Below are 20394 nucleotides of genomic sequence, written 5' to 3'. Positions count from 1 at the left end.
AACGCAAAATGGAATGGAATTATGTACATGATTTAGAAATGCACCTACAGGAGCATGAAATAATCACATTTGGACAAGAGACTCAGGGCTTATTAAAGATGTACTAAACTTGACAGCTTAGTATGACAGAGACTTACTAAGATACAAACTTCTCATGCAGGATTTGCTAGTTCCTACTCAGGTAACTCAGAAATTCACTTCTCTCTCTAAGACACAGCAAGTTCCTTAGTTATTGAAACTGTAAGAATGGATTTTTCAATGAAGATGGCTAGAAAAAAGTTCCCTGTGATAGCTTCTTAAAGAAAACAGGTGACTTTTGTGCTAAATCAACATTGTTTCACGAGATTTTTTATGCCTTATGTTCAATCGTCATCAGAAGTAGAGGCAACTGGCATTAAAAAGTTGGCATGACAGGTAGCAAGGAAGTATGGGCTGTAGTTAGGAAATGAATCAGGTGTAGCTGATAAAAATATGGGCTAGATGCAGTTAACAGAAGTTTCTTTCCTTTTTAAATTTTCTTTACTTATTGAATAGAGACAGCCAGAAATCAAGAGATGATAAGAGAGGGAGAGAGACAGAGACACCTGCAGACACCTTCACCACTCACAAAGCTTTCTTCTTGCAGGTGTGGAATGGGGGCTCGAACTCGGGTCCTTACGCATTGTAATACCAGGTGTACCAACGCCCGGCCCCATGAAATAAATCTTTAAAAGCTAAAAAGGAATTAAAAATTGTGGTGCAAAAGTACAATGAAGCCTTCAGAATTTGTAGGTAACTGGAGGGAAAGTCCATTAAAATCACTACAAATGTACAGATATTTTTCTTTGCAGTAAGTTTTTGGTAGTAAATGTAAATTTTAATTGCTGAACAAATCAAAGTCTGGTTAAAATTTTTTTATTAAAAAATTAGGCTACAAGATTATAGGAGTATATGGTACTACAGGTTTGTGTCCTCACCTTTCCACCTCCCAAAGATAACCATCATAGTTTTCACAAGTTTAAGAGACAGTTTTTCTTCTTCTTCTTCTTTTTTTTTGTTGCAAGGTCATGTGTATTGTATCTCTAGACCCCACACATGAGTGAAACCACCTGGCAGTTGCCCTTCATTCTTTGCTTATTTCACTAAGCACAGTCACCTCCATTTTCATCTCTTTTGTCCCAAAGGCCGCACCAGCACCCTTTCTGACTGCTGAGCAGTATTCAGTGGGATAGATGTCCTATAGCTTCTTTACCACCAGCCGCCTGTCCATTGGGCAGCTAGGCTGCTTCTTCTCTTTGGCCACTGCGAATAACGCTGCTATGAATATGGGGGTACACGTGTCCTTTGGGTAAATGCCCAAGAGTGGCATTGTCCATTCATACAGTCATTTCACTTTTATTTGTTTTAAGGATTTTCATATGGTCTTCCAAGGAGGGGCTTCACCAGTCTGCACTCCTGCCAGCACAGTAGAAGAGTTCCTTTCTCTCCACAGCATCACCCACCACCTGTCATTTGTTTTGTTGGTATAGGCCATTCATTCTCACGGCTGTGAGGTAGAATCCAGTGTAGGTTTTTATTTGCATTTTTCTTATAAGTGATGTGGAGCACTTCTTCAGTAGGCCTACTTGTCTGTAGGCCAAGCATATCTGCGTTTTGCAGCGCTCCCTGTTCAGCTTTTTGCACATTTTATTTATTTATTCTTTTTTAAAGCTTTAATAGTTCTATTTTTAAATTTTTAACCTTTATTATTGATAGAGGCTGCCAGAAATTGAGAGGAGAGGGGGGACAAAGAGGAAGAGAGTCAGAGAGATACCTGCAGCTCTGCTTCACCACCTCAAAGCTTTCCGCCTGCAGGTAGTGACTTGGGGGCTTGAACCTGGGTTCTTGCTCATTGTAACATGTGCGCTCAATCAGGTACACCACCACCTGGCCCCAACAGTTCTTTATAGATGTTTAAGATCATTTTTCTGATGCGTGTTGTATAAATATATTTTCCTAGTAACTGAGTTATCTGGTTATTCTTGGGTAGTTTGCTTTCGATGTACCAAAGCTTTTTAATTTGATATAGTTTCATTAATTTACTCTTGTTTTCATTTCACATGCCCATGGTCTCGAGTCTTCAAATAGGTCTTTGGTGTTAAGAACTTGGAATGTTTTGCCCAAATTTGCTTCTATAAATTTTAGAGTTTCTGGCCTAATGTCTAGATATTTTATCCATTTTGATCTGATTTTTGGTACATGGTATTAGATAATGACTTGCTTTATTTTTCTACATGTGGCTGTCCTACTGCCCCAGCATCATTTGTTGGAGGCCATCATTTCCCCCATTGAACGTCTTGGCTCCTTTGCCGTATACTAGATGATTAGGTATGTGTGGGCTCATGTCTGGAACTTCAGTTCTGGTCCATTGATTCCGGAGTCCATTTTCATTCCAGTACCATGCTACTATAATTACTATTGCTTTTTAATATAAACTGAAGTTGACAAGTGCGATGCCTCCATGTTTTTTCTTTTTCTCTCAAAGGGGTTTTAGATATTTGTGGTTTTCTTGTGGTGCCACACAAATTTTAGGATGAGTTGTTCAATTTCTTAAAAAAATATCACTGAGATCTTGATAGATATTGCACTGAAACTGTGGACTGCTTTGGGCAGACTGGCCACTTAAAAATGTTTATTCTATTAAATGTCCTAAAAACTTAGACCAGGGAGAACAAAAGCAACTGGTAGCATTAATTTACTAGATACAGCTATATGTCAATAGCATAAAAGGACACAAATTATGGTGAGGTCTTGTATGATACGGTAAATCCTAACAATGGGATTTTCAAAGTTAACCCAACTGCCAAATGATATGGTTATAGCTATAACTATCTACTGCCTTCTTAAGCCATTAGACAGCAGGAACCTTCCCCTTTCTTTATAAAGCCCGTATTTCTCCCAGGCCTGGAACCTCTAGGGTGGGGCTCACTTTCCTAAATGTTTCTCTCAACTTATACCAACTGATACTACACATGCTGATCCCAACCTAGTCAATGCAACCAGTACCACCTAGGCATGTTTCACTTTGGGCCATGTCCAGAGATGTCAGGCGTGGAATGTCAACCCTTCAGCTTCATTACTCTGCTGAGACGTTTCCTAGCTCAGAGGACTCCTTAATTCCATTTCAGGTGGAGCACTTCTTAACAAAACCTCAAAACCTAGATAAAGACCAGGGCCCATGATCTAGGGCTTATGTGCACATGCATCTACAAGTTGGGGAAAAGATAGACCTTAAAGCAAAAGTGCACACTAGTCTGCAGAGTCAATAAATGAAGCCAGCACGTAGAAAGACCCCAAAAGACACCATAACATACCTAATGAAATTGTCTCTGCCTAGACCTAGATACCCTCCTCACCTACTTCCTGTTACACGTGCCTCATTCCAAAGCTCACCTTGTCAGACCATAGTAAGGACTACAAAAGCTGAGTAAGGGCAAGAGACTGACATACTTTAAAGATGACTCTTTAGTCTCTACCGGGCCACTCCATCCCCTGGGGTCTTAGTCAGGGAGTCCTGGGAGTCCCACACAGACATGATGGGCCTAGACCTCTAACAGATCCCTCTCTCCACTGTCACTGGGCATCTCCATCAGGAACAACATCATGGATCCCTTTCTGGGCCCCCATAGGACCTTGCCCTCAATGTGGGTCAACAATGATTCCATTCTCTGAAGGGAGGTTGGATAACATATTCTACCTACTCTACTTACCATCCAAGGGTCCTGCAATTAGTGCAGCCTGGAATGTTCCTAGTTGTGACCACAGAACTCGATCTCAGACCTACAGGGATGCAGAGGTTACACAGGCCCCTGTGCTGAACACAGTCCCCAGATCAAACCAATGGGGTTTACAGTTAAATATATATATATACTTTTCCAATATTTGGGAGCTACCTTGATCCAGCTTTCTAGTCCTTTTTCCAACTTTGACACCATCTGCCAGACAATAATCTGGGTCCACCTGCATATTATCTGTCAGGCTCAGGCAAAAACTAGTAAAGTAAATGGGCCCCTTGGAATATACCGAAAATAGACCTACTAGCTTTTTCCAAAACAGAGACCCCAAATCTTCATCTGCAATATTCTTGCCTTTAGGTTCATGATTAGTCAACAATTTGTTTTGCTTTATATCTTAATTCTTTTTCAGCCACCATGTTCCAGATGCTACCATGATGCCAACCATCTGACTTCCCTGGGCAGATGACCCCACCAATGTGTCCTGGAGCCCCACCTCCCCAAAGCTCTGCCCCACTAGGGAAAGAGATGGGCTGTGAGTATGGATCGACCTGCCAACACCCATGTTCAGCGGTGAAGCAATTACAGAAGCCAGACCTTCCACTTTCTGCACCCCATAATGATCCTAGGCCCATGCTCCCAGAAGGATAAAGAATAGGGAAGCTAAAGGGAGGGGATGGGATACAGACTTCTGGTGGTGGGAATTGTGTGGAAATGTACTCCTCTTTCCTATGATCTTGTCAACATTTGTATTTTATAAATGAAAATTATACAAATAAAAATACTGTTTATTCTTTAAATCCAGGAGGAAGGAATGCTCTTCTATTTCTGTGTGTCCTCTATTTCTTTCATCAATGTTCTATAGTTTTCCTTGTAAAGGCCCTTCATCTGCTTTATGAAGTTCATTCTCAGGTATTTATTCATTTATTTTTTTAGGATTAAGTTCTTAAATTCCCTCATCTAATTTGTATATAGTAATGCCATTTCTAAGTTTTTTCAAGTTTTCATTATTCTTGCCAGTTTGCAGAGTATAACCTCAAACACGTATTTTCTATTTCAGAAAGATTTTCCAGGAAATTTCTAAGTTTTTATTATAATGGGACTGCTTCTCATAAGTAATCCATGTAATTGTAATGATAGTGGTAGTCTCTGAGGCTGCTTTCCGCATTGCTCTGCAGTCTTAGTGAGAATGATGACACTACTTCTTCCATCTGAAGCCAAGGCAAGACCAGTGCTGTCCATTCCTCACACTGATATAACTTATTTTATAGCATTTATCCCGGCAGGTCTTCTTTGGAACATGTGATTGTCAAAGGAATCCTGACTCCTTTGCGTAAAACAGGTCTGCGACTGGTTCAGACCAGAGAGTTGTGAGTTAAAATGATGTGTTCATTACTCTGCTTAAACATTTAATTATCAATCTGAGACTCTCCACATTACTATGCTTAAAACATTTAACTAATGTACCCTCATAGTAGTTTTTAGAAAAATACAAACATTTCTTGGTCAGTAATCACAAACTTGAGGTGAAAGGTAGCTAAATCAGCAATTCTGGCAGCTTAGTAAGTATGCATATTTAATGAAGTTTGACATGAGTTGAAGTTGTGTACATTGCATATGCTCCAATACAGAAATATTGCCGTCCATCCACTGAAGAGGATCTTTCTGAAAAAGAAAAGAGACATTTAAGGGTTACTGTATAAAGTAGCAGAGGTAATTAAAATAACCAACTTGTTTATTTAAATCACAAGCAATCCAGATGCTTTTCTCAAACTAATTTATTAAGCTAGTATTACACAACTTCTGCAAACAGATGAGTTAAAAATCCTACAGGAAAATACCATATGGGGTGCTAAAATATACAAGGTAGCATGTCTTTGCAAAGCTTTCTATAAAGCCAATACTGGGTTTATGACGTATGACTCACTACAACTTTGCAATGCAAATTAAAATCAAGAAAATGATGTATGACTATGTAGACTTTTAAATATAGTTAACTGCATTTCATTTATAAACAATTTATAGGTATCCCTGTGGTATGAAGTTACCAAGAATGGAGTCTAGATCACTATTCCCAGTGACACATAGGGATAACACACTTACAATGTCATTTTCTTTAGGCAGAAGTGACCCTTGATCAAACTATGGGCAAACTTACGTAAGTAGGGAAATTTCTTATTTTTGTATTAATTTGCATTTATCTTCACTTAGATTTTTTCACGATTTTAAATATTTAATTGTGATTAATCACGGTTTATAAGATTACAGGGTTTAGTTCCATACCACATCTTACCCCAAAGTCCTGTGCCTCCACTTCCCAACAAAAGCCACTATTATTTTCACAAACTCTTCAGACTTTACTTCTGAGTTTTTTTTTTTCTTTTGCATATTGACAGCATTCTGAGAACACAATTCATGGTCACTGAATGATCACAAGTTGATAAACCAGTATTCAAGGCCATTAGTTTCAGATTTCAATTAACTGAGTCCCTTCAGGACTTAAACAATGAGCATTACTCCCTAACGGCCTAACTCACTGGGGAATGGCTCACATTTTGTGGACAAAGAACTGTCTTAGGGGTTTCTTGATAGCTACTGACTTGTATTCTGAGGATTTTTACTTTACAGTTGTAGGGAAACACTCGCTGTTACATACTATACTATCAGAGAGTGGCACAGGTTGAAAGATGACTGCCGTCACATGGTGACAGTGAGGGTGGTACAATCCTGATGCCACATCTAAGTCATTTGGAGAAATGGAGACAGTGGGTTGAGGCAGAAGCACTTAAATAGATCAGTCCTGGAGGTTGGATAATTTGTAACAGATGGTTCATATAATGGACGGGTCACAGAGACAGCATCTGTAATGCACAGTATCTCATTCTGTAGAGTATGATCGATGTCGCTTATTAGTTCAACTTAACAATTGGAACTGAGGTTGTAGACAAATACTTGAGATTTGATTTACTGATACATACAGATCAGGTGATAAAATGTCTAGGTAAGAGTGATTAGGTATTTCAAATGAAGTTTACTAATAGTACTTCAATTTTCTGAGGTGGTAAAGCAAAAATAATATACAAACCAATACCCACCTCAAAAAAAACATTTAATTCAAATAGACTTGCTTTATGCCATATATATATACTGTGACTAATGAACATGGAAATTAGTCAAATAAGAATGCTGACAAATGATAAAACTGACACTCTGGTAGGTGATTATTAGCTTGCATGATTTATGAAAATAAATCCCGTTTGACTTTTTCTGTACTTTAAATTTAGAATACCTGGCAATCTCAGACAATATTCCACAGGAACCTGAAAGCCATTCACAGTAGTTGGTATTAATTATTTTTAAATCTAAATATTTATTTCACAGATAGTGTCGTTAGTGATGCTTATAAAGGCTTTCTAGTATTTATTTTATATATTGCTTCACTGACAACTAACTTAAGTTCTACGTCAACATCCATAGAACACATATGCATGCTTTAAAAATAATGAACACATAATCTCAGTCAATTTTATAGTATGAAACTTGGAGGCCATTTTACCTGCTGTTGAAGTGGTGACTCTCAGACATGTATGTGACTGTCACTCTAAGTAGTACCAAGAACTGGGATCTTTGGATGAGAAGTCCCATCTGTTTATGTGGTCTCCAATGAAATGTAATGCGTGCTTTGTGTCCACCGCTCAGTCTCAATCTCTTGGGTGGTGGTGGGGCTTTGTATAACCAGACCTGAAGCCCGTTAGTGTTTTTACTGAATCCCCTCCATGCTAAGACAGTAACAGCATTTGCTCATGGATGGAGGTTTCCACAATGGAACCTTCACTACAGATAAGCACGTGCCAGTACAAACAATCCACTTCAGGAGTGTGATGCAAGACCCAACAGCTTAATGAACTGGATGGTGCTTCACAGTTTACCCTGATGACAGTACGATGGCAGAGGACACAATCTGGAAGCCTATCAGCATGCCAATTTAAATCCAAGAAAGGGAAGGGGTCAAAATGTTTCCAAGTGTGTTCAGAATGTATCATCAAAATGTAACTAACTGCACAAGAACACCCAAATACTAACACTTTTGAGTGTTTCAGTCAGTAGTCAGTAAGCAGGATCACCTAGGTAGTTCATACCCTGTACATACACATTCTGAGAAACACACATTCACTTCCTTCAGCTGAAAATTTAGGGAAATATTTTTTTTTCCTCTAGTAAGAAAATCAGTAATAATACTTGTCATTTACTGAAAAGTATCCTATCTGGAATCTCATTTTATTCCCTTACTGAACCTACAAATTAGATATTGTCATCCCACTTAATTTTTTTTAAAGTCACATCTTAAAGTGGTAAAATGACTTGTCTATGGTTTTCCAGCTCATTTCAGAGTGAGATTCAAAGCCCAGCATGGTAATATTTATAGGCGACATACTGTACAAGCTGGGAAAATTGAATTACCATCATAAATATCTATAGTCATTTTTAAATTGGGCTACTGAGGTTCAACCAATGTTTACTAAATATCAGATATAAATTTGTTTTAATGCTATATGCTCTAGTTACCCCAAGATTGTTATTCTCCAATGCAACACAAACATAGCAGGCCTCTCTTCTCCCCTCCTCCCTTCCCTTCTCACGCTCCCCCTTTTCTCTCTTACCAAAGCACTGCTTAGCTGTTTCTTATGGCTTATATGGGGGGACTGAACCTGGAACTTTGGAGCCTCAGGCATGAAAGTCTCCCTGCCCATTATGTTATCTATCCTACCCCAGCAGACACTTTCTACTCTAGTGTTTGTACACACTGAAATTATTCAATTTAACTTTCTTAATAATAATCACTTTCATATTTCATCTTTTTTAATGGCCATTAACTTTAAATTTTATAGAATTATTTTAGTGAATGAACTCTTATCTATCTATCCTCTGTCAAGATAGGACCTATCCCTGCTCACTTTTTAAGAAACTTTTGAAATGATTCACAATTTTCAAAAGCAAAATCTACTGAGACTCAATTAATGACATGTACTTCTGATGGTCAATTTTTATACATCAAATTAGGTATTCACCAATGAAGAGTAGGCAATGAAGTTGACATACTTAGGGGGAAAATGAAGAAAGAAAAATAAGTATTTAAAATATTTCTTTTTCCTTGGCATTCGCACATATCATCTAGTGTTCATTATTTCCTCCTCCTTCCACCTCAGTTGCTCTGACTCATTAGAGAGCTAATTGTCTTTGTAATTCCAAATTAAAGAGTGCTTAGTGAAACGGAGATATTACCTTTGCCAGGTGTTTGGGAGGGTAGAATCTCATCTGCAGTAACAATCAGGAAAAATTTCTTGTATACAGTGCTACTCTTCTCTCAGTTCTCTCTTCGTGGATTTTACACTGTTCAGGGAAGACTCATCCAGAAACTAGGCTACGGGATGTACAGTGTTAAAGAAAATTATGAAAATAATCAATGATTAAGTATTTTGGAACACAGGTTTAAATAAAAAAAACTTGGAGCAGAGATTAAAGTGAACTTACCATTTTCCCATTGTATTTCCAGGGAATGAGGTCAGCCATTTGGGTGATAACCCATCAGTCCAGTTGGAGGCTGTATTCTCGGTGGCCATGTTTGGATAACTGAAAAAGGGTCATGTAGTATGCACGTGTCCTACAAGACTGGGCATGCTAGGCCTCACATGAGACACACTACTTCTCATTACTCAAAAGACAAGCTAATGTAACCCAGGTACTTTACAGAAAACACAGCAAATTTAGGAAAAGAAAATGTTCAAGTTTTCAGAAGGACTGGTGAGTGCTTTAGTCTATGACTAATTACATTATAAAATAAGTGAGCAAGCAGAATGAATCTTTCAAATCATTTAAACAGATCAAATGTACTTCCAGGACTTTGCCCAAGTTACACAGGTGAACGTTAGAACATCCGTCTTAACAGTGGAGAGCAGTTTTCAACAAGGCAAAATGTTCCCATCAAACGCCCAGAGAAAGATCAAGTCAGCTGAATGAAATGGCAGAGTCTGAAAGAGAATTTGGCTTTCAATAAGCAATATGTATTTGTTGAGTGGACATAGTATAAGAAATGTAGTCTCCATCAATCATTGTCCTTATTCAGTGACAATTTGTTCATTTGGGTACAGGCTCTCACACACATACACACATGAACTTCAGTTTGGTCAGTCTGGTGGCTTCAGCTACCTATCATTTCAATAAACCAGCTAAATGTGGCACAGAGAGCTCAAACATGTGACTGACCAAAATTATTGCTTTTCATTTCATCATTAAACAGCCCTACAGGTTGTCGATCATATAAAAAGCCTAAGAGAAAAGGAATATTTTGGACTGCTGTGTATAAAAGACATGTTATAGATGTTAAGCAAAATAGCTAATGCCTAAAAAGTGATTGAGATAAGTCATTTATATAATCATCCATTACTTGTGACAGTGAAGCAAGAGATCCCAATGCATAGTGCATAAAAGAGGTTAGATGTTCCTCAAGAAATAGGATGTCTTCATACCTCTATTTTCAAACTTTTCTTAACACTGTAAAAGGGGATACATTAACTGAATAACTTCCATTCCCCTCTAAAACTAAGTAAATGCAAATAGAGATATATTTGCTTTGTTTTAGAGGCATCTGTCGTTGTCCTTTGATCTCTAAGTGCCAGTAAATTCAATCTTCCAAAAGACATTTGTGTCGACTACTTATAAGTGTTAAAGCATAGACACTTGCAGAAGTGGCCAGATGGTAAAGATGGGCATTTTCTTCTTCACAGAGTAGTGTTGGAGAGCTCTAGCACTGCTTTCATTATCCAATCAGCATGTGCGAGAAGTGTGTGCAAGGTTTTCAATGAGCTCGACTTTGTTTCCTTTCTTACTGAATGTTGGGGAAAGTGGCAGTGCTTGCAGACAATTCCCAAACATGAGTTACAGCTTGGGTGGAATCTGGAGAATATGTAGTCAAATGTATCAAACTGACCTTGAATTTTGTTTCCAGTGACTTGAAAACACAACAGAAAACACCTCATGACTAAAATTCTGGCTAGGTTTACTTAAATTGCCTAGCTTAGTTACTCATGATAACAGAAAACTTTGGAGGGAGTTAGCATGAAAATGTGAATTAATGATTATTTAACACAACAATTAAAATCTTTTAAAAATGAGATGTTAAACTTTAAAACATGAGACTCTAGGCAAAGTTGGTAAGGATATCTTTTGTGTGAAAAGCCATAAAGACCTCTAATAGGGAGGCTCTAATATACTAATCTTATAGATGAAAATACTGAGACTGAGGCATCTTTGCTGCCATCAGCCCCCTCCCCTTTGATCTTTGATCCTCTACCTTTACTTGAATGTCAGAGTTGTGCAGAACAGCTATGCTGGGCTGGTCTCATGCCCACACTGCCTATACTCCTGCATAGGCCCCTGCCTTCCATGATCTCCATACTTGGAGTAGTGCCCTCTCTGCTGACTTGCTTTGGCTTGAAATTGTTAGCAAGTTTGAAACATAGGACTTTGCAATTTATTTTGCAGTAGATCCCAGAAGTTCTATAACAGTTCTTGCCTTTTCTCTGAGTGTTTCACTAGCTTCCCTTACAGGACTGAGTTAACCAGAAGCCTTTCTCACCCCACCTCTGAGGCTGCCAAGTGCACAGTGAGCCACACAGGTGACACAGACCTTGATATAGTCACCTTCCCATCTCAAGCAAAGTCAGTGACCGACAACAGATGCCAAACAAATGTGTGTGAATAAACAAGCAAAATTAGCAAACACAGATTCTGACATATTTAAATAAAAACATTTATAATTTGAGTTTTGCAGTGGAAAATGAGTAGGTGGACTGGGAGAGATTAATGGTAAAATAGTCAAGGGAAGATGTTCCTTGGAAAAAGTGAATGAAGTTGAATTGAAAGTTTAAAGCAACTAAGGCTGAAAGACAGCCTGACCTTGAGGATGAAGAAGAGATGGGGGTGGGGCAGAGGTAGATAGCATAATGGTTCTGCAAAGAGACTCTCATCCCTGAAGCTCCAAACTCCCAGATTCAATCCCCTGCATCACCATAAATCAGAGCTGATAAGTGCTCTGGTTAAAAAAATTAAAAATTAAAAAAAGAAATGGGTTGGAAGGAGAGGTGAAAGGGTAAAAGCAGGTAGGTTTCTCTAAAAATGTACATCCTGAGGTGGATTCATTCTTCTCGACTTTAATACATGTCAGATTTATTCTCTAGGTTGTAATAATAAAACAAAATGTCCAAGTTTGGGGAATGGATACCATGACTCTTTGTGCATTCAGGAGCACCAAAGTTATATTTTTTGTCTGTCTCAAGAGGAATTTTCTGAATGGTTTTACTGTTTATTAAGAGGGGGAGTAGTATGAATAAAATACTTGTGTGGAAGGATATGGGATTTTAAATTGCTTCCCTCTCTATATACAGAATGGACAGAACTTAGCTCTTTCTAATGGTTCTTAGTTAAACTTACTATAGTGCTTAAATCACTATAGTTACCTACCCTTACATTTGCTTTTGGAAACATGTTTTTAACATTTACTTATGTAAAATACAATAATGAAAACCAACCTCCCTCCCTTCTTTGGAGTCTTTCATTCTGTTTGATTATCTGTCTTGATGCTCAGGAGTATCAGTTTTGTAGGAACTCCCTGGCCACCACCTGAGGTTTTCTCTTGACAAAGTGTCTCTATTTTCCTTCAGAGTTTAACTGAGCTCCCGTCATCTTTAAAGAGGCTCCCACTTGCATGGACTAACTGTACTCTCAACTGCTGCTACATCACACTTGAGTAAGTGACTTAAACTATGTACAGATGTCCAGGTGTCTTTAATTTCCTTTATATTGCAGCAATAGAATTTCTTTTAACATATTTATTATTTCTTTTTTTTTTTTTTGCCTCCAGGGTTATTGCTGGGGCTCAGTGCCTGCACCATGAATCCACTGCTCCTGGAGGCCATTTTTCCCCCTTTTGTTGTCCCTGTTGTTGTAGCCTTGTTGTGGTTATTATTATTTTTTGTTGTTGATGTCGTTCACTGTTGGATAGGACAGAGAGAAATCGAGAGAGGAGGGGAAGACAGAGAGGGGAGAGAAAGATAGACACCTGCAGCCCTGCTTGACTGCCTGTGAAGCGACTCCCCTGCAGGTGGGGAACTGGGGGCTCAAACCAGGACCCCTACGCCAGTCCCTGTGCTTTGCGCCATGTATGCTTAACCCGCTATGCCGCTGCCCGACCCCCCCATATTCATTATTTCTATTATGCACCTCCAAATTATGCATGGTGCTGCTATACTATTAGTTCACTGAGTATTAAATATATGAGAACAGGCGATTTTATGCTTCAGATGATTATTTATAGGAAAATTCAATTTGGGGAGGATGATAACAATGAAATATAGGTTAAGAATAGTGCTGACAGTCACAAGCAAAAGAAAGCAACAGTGAGAAGTAGCATCTAGGGGCAAGATGCTTTCAAGCAGTGAATGGGATGAGAAGCAGGTAGCACTCCTGGGGGAACACTCAGGCACCATACAGGCAAGCTGTGCTGAGGGTTGGCCACATTCTAAGCGTGTGGGGACAGCTGAAGAAGGATCTCCTAGATCTTCTCTAATGAGAAAGGATGTGGTAGTAAATAATAAGTAAGCAGTTACCACCAACCTAGAAGAATAGAAACCAAGCTTGATCTCAGCCAGTATCAACTGAAATACAGCCATAGGGTTATAAAGCTCATTCCTTGCCATCTAAGAATGCTGTGAATGGTCAACAGTGATTGAAGTGGGCTGCTGAAACATTCCCAAGGTGGTATTCTAGATGAAGATGAATGGTGGGAATGTCTTTCCTGTTTCTGTGTTTAGGTGACACACAATCAAGCAAGCTTTAAGGCTCTGTGCTGGAATCCAGAGGAGTCACCACTAGACTGGGGAATTTGTCTCGAAGTCTCCGCTCCTGCCCTCTGCTCTGTGCTACGTGAATGTCCTCAGATCATAAACCAACACTGACTGGAGAGATGGGAGGAAAGAAGATGGCAAAGTAAAACTATTCTTGAATTTCAATTCACAAGCCAACATGAAAAATAGCGATAGTCAAGCAGTCACATTTCCCTGGTTACCTGGAGCTGTTAACTTAAAGAATACAACACCAGAAAAGGAGAACCAAACCCCGAGTTCATTTTTTAAGTCTAAGATCTACCAGGCAAGCCTGCTTTTTTTTTTTTTTAAACTAATTTTAGGAAAGTAATGCAAATATGTAATAGAGAATTGGCAACCTGATCAAACTCACATTGAGCGAAAACCTGAGCCAAATGTTACATGAATATTCAGATAAAAGCAACCTGTTTGAAATTGCTATTGAGTGTAATTCCAAAATTTATGCATTTTACCATCATCTAGGCATAAAGCCAAAGGCTAAAAGAGAACAAGAAAAAGCTGAACTTGAATTATGTTTTAGACCCTGGTGAGTTTAATTTTACTTACAAAGCAGACTGTTACTTTGCCACTTAAATTTGCCCCTCATAGGACTGTGAAAATACCTCGTTTCTCACTATCAGCCTCTAAACTGTGTTATTCATTTGGAGAGCTCCAATTTTAGGAGCATCTTTCTAAATTACCAGGAAAGAAATACACAACAAATACACATAATCTAAAACACATCTCAGCAAGAGAAGAAAGCAATTTTCTATAAATTTGACTGCAGCATGTGGGGTTTGCAGATCCATGAGCTTTATAACTTTGAAAGGCATAAAGGAAAATTTGTCTCTACAAATTTATGGAAATTTGTATCATGAGTGAATGAGCACTTTTAAAAGTCATTGTTTATTACAGTGTAATACAGGCCCACATTCTTCATATTAATTTGGAGGAAAGTTCAAACCACCATCAGAAAAAGAAAACACATAAAAATGAGCAAAGCTGCCACTCACCCAGACACACACTTATTTACAACATTTTTACTTGGATCAATGGTAGATGCACTATCAAAAATCAAAACAACTTTGGTGATCCATGCAACTGAAACAGAGATGAGGACACTTACTCTACAGCATGTACTTCCTGCTCATTACTTTTATATTTTCTTTTTGAAAATAATTGAAAAGTGGAAGAAAAAAAAAAGAACACGCAGAAGTGACTTAAAAACACAAAGGTCTTGGTCTGCATCATGAAACTGGTATTCACAGAGACCATGCAATAGGTCTTAGCATGCAATACTCACACTGTTTTGTTTTGTTTTTTAATCAGAAAGAGACAGGCAGGAGGTGGGATTACAGAAATGTTCTCCTTCAAGTCATGAATGGTAGTTTGAAGGTTCTCTGAGTTGCACACCTGCACATTAATGATTTGTGGACTTTTCTGTCACTATATTATGGCTGAATACAAAACTTAGAAGGAAGAGGAGAAAGGGAATAATAAGAGAAAGGAAGAAGAGGAGAGGAGAGAAGAGGCGAAGGAGAAACAGGAAAACAGGATGACAGAAAGAAGGAGAATGAGAACATGGACAGTAGGAGTTGTGCTTCCCACATTGGGGGAGTATGTGCTAAAAGAAGCTGGTACTATAGTCATTCACTTAATTCAAATCAGCTTCTTTAGAGGCTCATAGAATGTGGTGGTCTGGTTCACAGTGGGAAGCCACTTAATTGCCATTTCCACACATAGACAGATACCATGCGTTAACATTTCCAGGCTTGGAGGGGGAAAAAAAAGCCCTGCCACTTAACAGCTGCAAATGCCACCATGTCAGGCATGCAGCTCCACTGCTTGAGAAGCAGAATTTAGAAGTTACTAGAGGGGAAAATGTCTTGGGACTCCACTAGTTTTGCATTTGAAAAATACGTATGAGCAAATTTTACCACTGAGTCCAAATGTCTTATGTGGTTCAGCTATACAAAATTTCCATTTGACACTAGACTACTTAAGCACGAAGTGGCCACTTACTACAAAAGGTATTTTGGACCCTGGAGTTGAATCTGTAGCTTCTGTTGCTACTAAGGAGCAGCTTTCCATGAAATCTTTTCAAAGGCAAAAGGTTAAGCAAAAATGACATATATTGTAAAATTGAAAGTAAAATGCACAATACTGATGTGCTCCAAGTCCATGCATTGAAAACTCCTTTGTATGATAATTTATGGTGATCATGTCTTGGACTGCACTATTAGCATACTCACCCCTAACAAGAAGTTCTGCCTCATCTGACACACTGTCTGCTGTGGTCTGTACCCTGCAGCCATATCTCCCAGCATGCATCAGAAGGATGTTCCTGATCATTAAATCTGCAGAGGATGCTTGCTGAAAGAGGGATGAAGTGCCAGTTTAAAATGCTGCAAATCTGCCTAGTTCAAGGTGGTTTAAGGGGAACTTTGCATATTCAAAGAACCCATTTTTGGCCTTAATACTTATAACAGTTCAGAAAGCAAACATACCCTGTTTTAAAGAACGCATGGTAGTTATGTTTCCACATTTCTAATAAAGGGTTTGAACATTTAATTTAATATAGTATATAATAATTTAGCAGCTATAGTACTTATATATTTAAATATGCACAAACATCTTTAAAAGTATAGGTGAAATAATAAGTGAGTAAACTTAATCCTTTGCCATCATGAGACAGACCTATTTTGTGGCAAGAAAATTGTGCTGAATAGAATAGCAACTTGTAGTAATTAATTTTGAGGAGACAGGAGTCTAAAGATTCTTTCATGTCTCTGCAATATGAACAACCAGATTATGGACAACCAGAAAAGGTAGTGTTTAGGTAAAGACCTACAGACTCCAAGGTAACGTGTCTTAACACAGATGTAATTTTCTTATAACCACCTCTATCAGGGAGGAGTGTCAGACTGAATCCTGGCGAATCCATGCAGTTACAAAATACATACAATGTTCAAATACTTGATTCTTAAGGGGAGCAAGGTCATCAGAACACAGTGGAGAACAAATGCAGTTAAAGAAATCAATAAGTACCAATGAGAATACCTTTCAGATATAATGCTTCATGGGATCAGTAATAATCCTATGCTTTAGAATGACTGATACAAACCTTTCATTATTTAATCTTGTCTTTCATTTACTCTATCAGAAAATAATGATTTCCTTTTTGTGAATATGTAAAGATGTGGTATTTAAAACAAGCCAGGGGACTTTTTTTTTTTTTTGGTCTTATAATCAAACAATAAAACTCCAATATTCTTCTCAGTCTTCGTGTTGCAAACAAAAACAATTGACCAGGATGAGTAGATAGATGCATGCAATTTGAAATGACATCTTCAAGGAACTCAAAACTCTCCAAATTAAGCATGTGGAATGAATACCAGCACCCCAGAATAAGATCTTACAGTTTTAATGGGATGGGTAAATTACCAGGGGGCAAAATAAAAGGTCCATTTGTCCTTAAGACCACTTTCTAGAATTCTTATGGGTATATATTTTTTGTAAGCAGTCATAGTAAGAGTGTTAAGTCATTGGAAGTTTTCTTTTTTAATCTCTCAAATCATCTGTGTTTCTCTAGATGAATCACTTCACTATATGTGTTACGTTTTAGACCATTACTTTCTGACTTTCTGGTATTTCATTTGCTATATTTTTCTTCCTATTAGTCTAATGATGGGGAATATCAAGAGTACTGGGATTTCTCTCATTACATAAACTGAAGGTAATGTCTAGCTTTGTCATCTATGAAGACATGTGTCCTAGCAATAATATATTAAAATATCATAAGAATTATTTCAAGGAGTGTGATATTTTCCCAGTGAGTAGCCTATACTGAGAATTCCGTTACTTCTACAAAATTCTAGCAAAATTCACTTTCTCATTTCTATCTTGGCTAAGTCCTCACTATTTTCAAATGTAAATCGGGGACTTTATACTTCATAAACTTTCAGCATAGTATGTAGAAACAAAATCAAAGTATAAATTTAGAAGATATGATTTATTTTCAAATCAATATAACTTAACACAGCATAGAAACAATCATCAAGGAGGCTAGGCAGTGGTGCACCCAGTTAAGCACACATACTAGGATGTGCAAGGATACGTGCAACTCCCCGTCTGCAGGGGATGCTTCAGGAGTGTTGAGCAGGTCAACAGGTGCCTTTATTTATCGCTCCCCTCTATCTATCTGCCCCTCCCCTCCCAATTTCTCTGTCCTAGCCAATAAAAGGAAAAACTGGTTGCCGCAAGCTGTGGATTGGCTGTGCCCAGTGATAAGCCTGGAGGCCTGTTGGTATGCTTTTAAAAACCCCTTCTGTTTCATTTGGTTTAAGTCCCCCCTGCTTAACACTATTCTATTTACATAACCACTTCATTCTATTTACATAACCTCTGTTAACAAGCACCATCTTCCCTCCAGGGCATTGGTGGTTTAGTGGTAGAATTCTCACCTGCTCTACCCCCTCTCCTTGTCACACCCTGATCCTCTCCTTGTCACACTCTGATTTTCACCAGTCACTTTTCTCTCCACCCTCTCTATGTCACATCCTGTTTCCACCCTACTTGGCAAGTATATATAAAGACAGCATTGTGAGTTTTAGGGTACTTGAGTTTAGCTTAGCTTAGCTCAGCTTAGATTGTGCTGCGTCCTGCATGAATAAAGAGATACTGCCTACAGCTCAACCATGAGTCCCTGGTCGTCTGTTACCCGCCCGTGAAGCCAGCCTGGTGAAAACAACATAGCCCGGCGAAAACAACAGAGGCCAAAATAGTAATAATAATAGGAAAAGAAAGAAAGAAACAAGCATCAACATATGTTGTTTGGGCCCATCACTAATGCAAAAAACCCTGTCCCCAGTTTTAGTTAAGTTAATCAGGAATTAATATGCACACAAGGGCTCCAAATGGGTCCTATATCTAACAGGAAAGCCTTGGAGAAGTCTGGAAAAATCAGACAGCAATTGTTTATTCCCAGAAGCAACACTTTTGAAAAATCATGCTTCTTGTTGTCTGCTTGTTTTTCAATTGTGTGTTTTATTTATTTATTGGATAGAGACAGAGAGAAATCAAGAGGCGAGGGAGAGACAGAAAGGGAGAGAGAGAGAGAGAGAGAGAGACACCTACAGCCCTGCTGCACCACTTGTGAAACTTTTTCCAAGCAAGTTGGGATCAGGGTGTGAACCTTTTTCCTTAAAGTAACATGTGCACTTGACCAAATACACCAACACCTGGCATTGTGATTCTTATTATTATTACAGATTAATCAGTAGTAACTTAGCAATAGAAAAACAGTGATTAATTAGTGGTAACTTTTTCCAAACTTGCATCTTTGAAAAAAAAATCAGTGAAATCAGAATGTTGTGATTAAATACTTGTCTTATTTCCCAGGTATTTTTCTTCCTATATAATGCCTTGTGTAAAGGTTTCCAGATCCCTGTCCTTGCTGTGGAGTTATATTGAAAGAAGGGCTTACCGGGATTAAGGAGAGACCTCATTGAAAAGAACAGGGAAGTTCAAGGAATTCAGGAGAATGAGGTATAGCTTAACTTCCTTATACTGCCCCTTACTTGGCTGCTGCAATTAGTAGTGTGCCATGCTCTCTAAACAGACTGGAGCTCTAACTCCATGTATCAGGAATAAACTCTGCAGCGGACTGCACAGCTGTCAATGCCAAGACTATTTGAAGTGTTGAAACCATGTCTTGTGGGCTTGCCCCTTCTCGACTGGATTATATCTGCATTATATTTTTACAATTCTAAACAGGAAAGATTAAAAGTAAAATGAATGGATTGTGAGCACTAAACCTAAATTACCCTTTCAGTAGATTTACTAGTCTTTCAAGAGAAGTAATGAGGAGAATTCATGTGGGAGTCTATTATACTTAATCTCAGCACACAGTATATGCAGTTCCTGAGGGAGAAACTCCACAATTTAGTGCACTTTTAATGAAATGCTTACTTACAGCAATTGCTTGCTTTCTTTAGCTTAAACCTCATTTTCACTTTTTCTCTCTTAGGAGTTACTCTCTCTTTCTTTGACACACACTTTATTTCCTGTCTTTTCTTTGCTGCTTCCCTTGACTTTATGAATAAACCGTCACACGCTGTTTCAATAAACAGCTCCGCAGTCAGTACTTAACAAAATGCTCTAGCACTGAGCACAGGGTGTGCTGTGGATGAGACCTCAGTAAATACTTATTGAATGCACCATGAAAGGAAAGAGGCTGTGTAGTCACTTTTTTTTTTTTGTAAGAGTCACAAAATGGATGCCATTTGAGTTTTCTGGCCCTGTTACCTCATCACACCAGTTGCTGGATCATTGTGATTTTTATTTATGACTTAGAAATAAAATAAGAAATGCAATTCTTCCACTCAAAGCTTGTTCTTTACTGACTTTGGCAAGGCATTCTGCTCATCTCACATAAGATTAGCCAGTTAAGAGGGCTTGGGGGTGGCACACCGGCCAAGCTCAGGTCGCCACGCACAAGGCAAGCCTCGACTGCAGGAGGACACTTCAGGAGCAGGGAAGCACATCTGCAGGCATCAATCTTTCTCTTTCCCTGTCTCCATCTCCCCTTCTCCTCTATTTCTCTTTGTCTTGTCAAATAAAATAGAAAAGAAAAATAAAAAGTAAAGAAAATGCCTTCCAGGAGCAGTGGATTTGTTAGTGCTGGCATGGAGACCCAGTGACAATCCTGGTGGCAAAAAAAA

The 20394-nt window shown here is 38.5% G+C and overlaps 1 protein-coding gene across 3 annotated transcripts in view; it reads right to left on the bottom strand.

Moving 5' to 3' along the window:
- Window positions 1-20394, bottom strand: part of CNTN5 (contactin 5) — a 906057-nt gene that overhangs the window by 54700 nt on the left and 830963 nt on the right. For all 3 annotated transcript variants that reach the window (XM_060179715.1, XM_060179713.1, XM_060179714.1), the window contains one exon: window positions 15925-16045. In XM_060179715.1, the coding sequence (XP_060035698.1) occupies window positions 15925-16045 (121 nt within the window). The remainder of the gene's footprint in view (window positions 1-15924; window positions 16046-20394) is intronic.

This window comes from Erinaceus europaeus, chromosome 20 (genome assembly GCF_950295315.1).
Source record: "Erinaceus europaeus chromosome 20, mEriEur2.1, whole genome shotgun sequence".
Taxonomy (NCBI): domain Eukaryota; kingdom Metazoa; phylum Chordata; class Mammalia; order Eulipotyphla; family Erinaceidae; genus Erinaceus; species Erinaceus europaeus.
The sequence above is the reverse complement of the archived record's forward strand: the minus strand, read 5'-3'. Positions and strand labels throughout refer to the sequence as shown.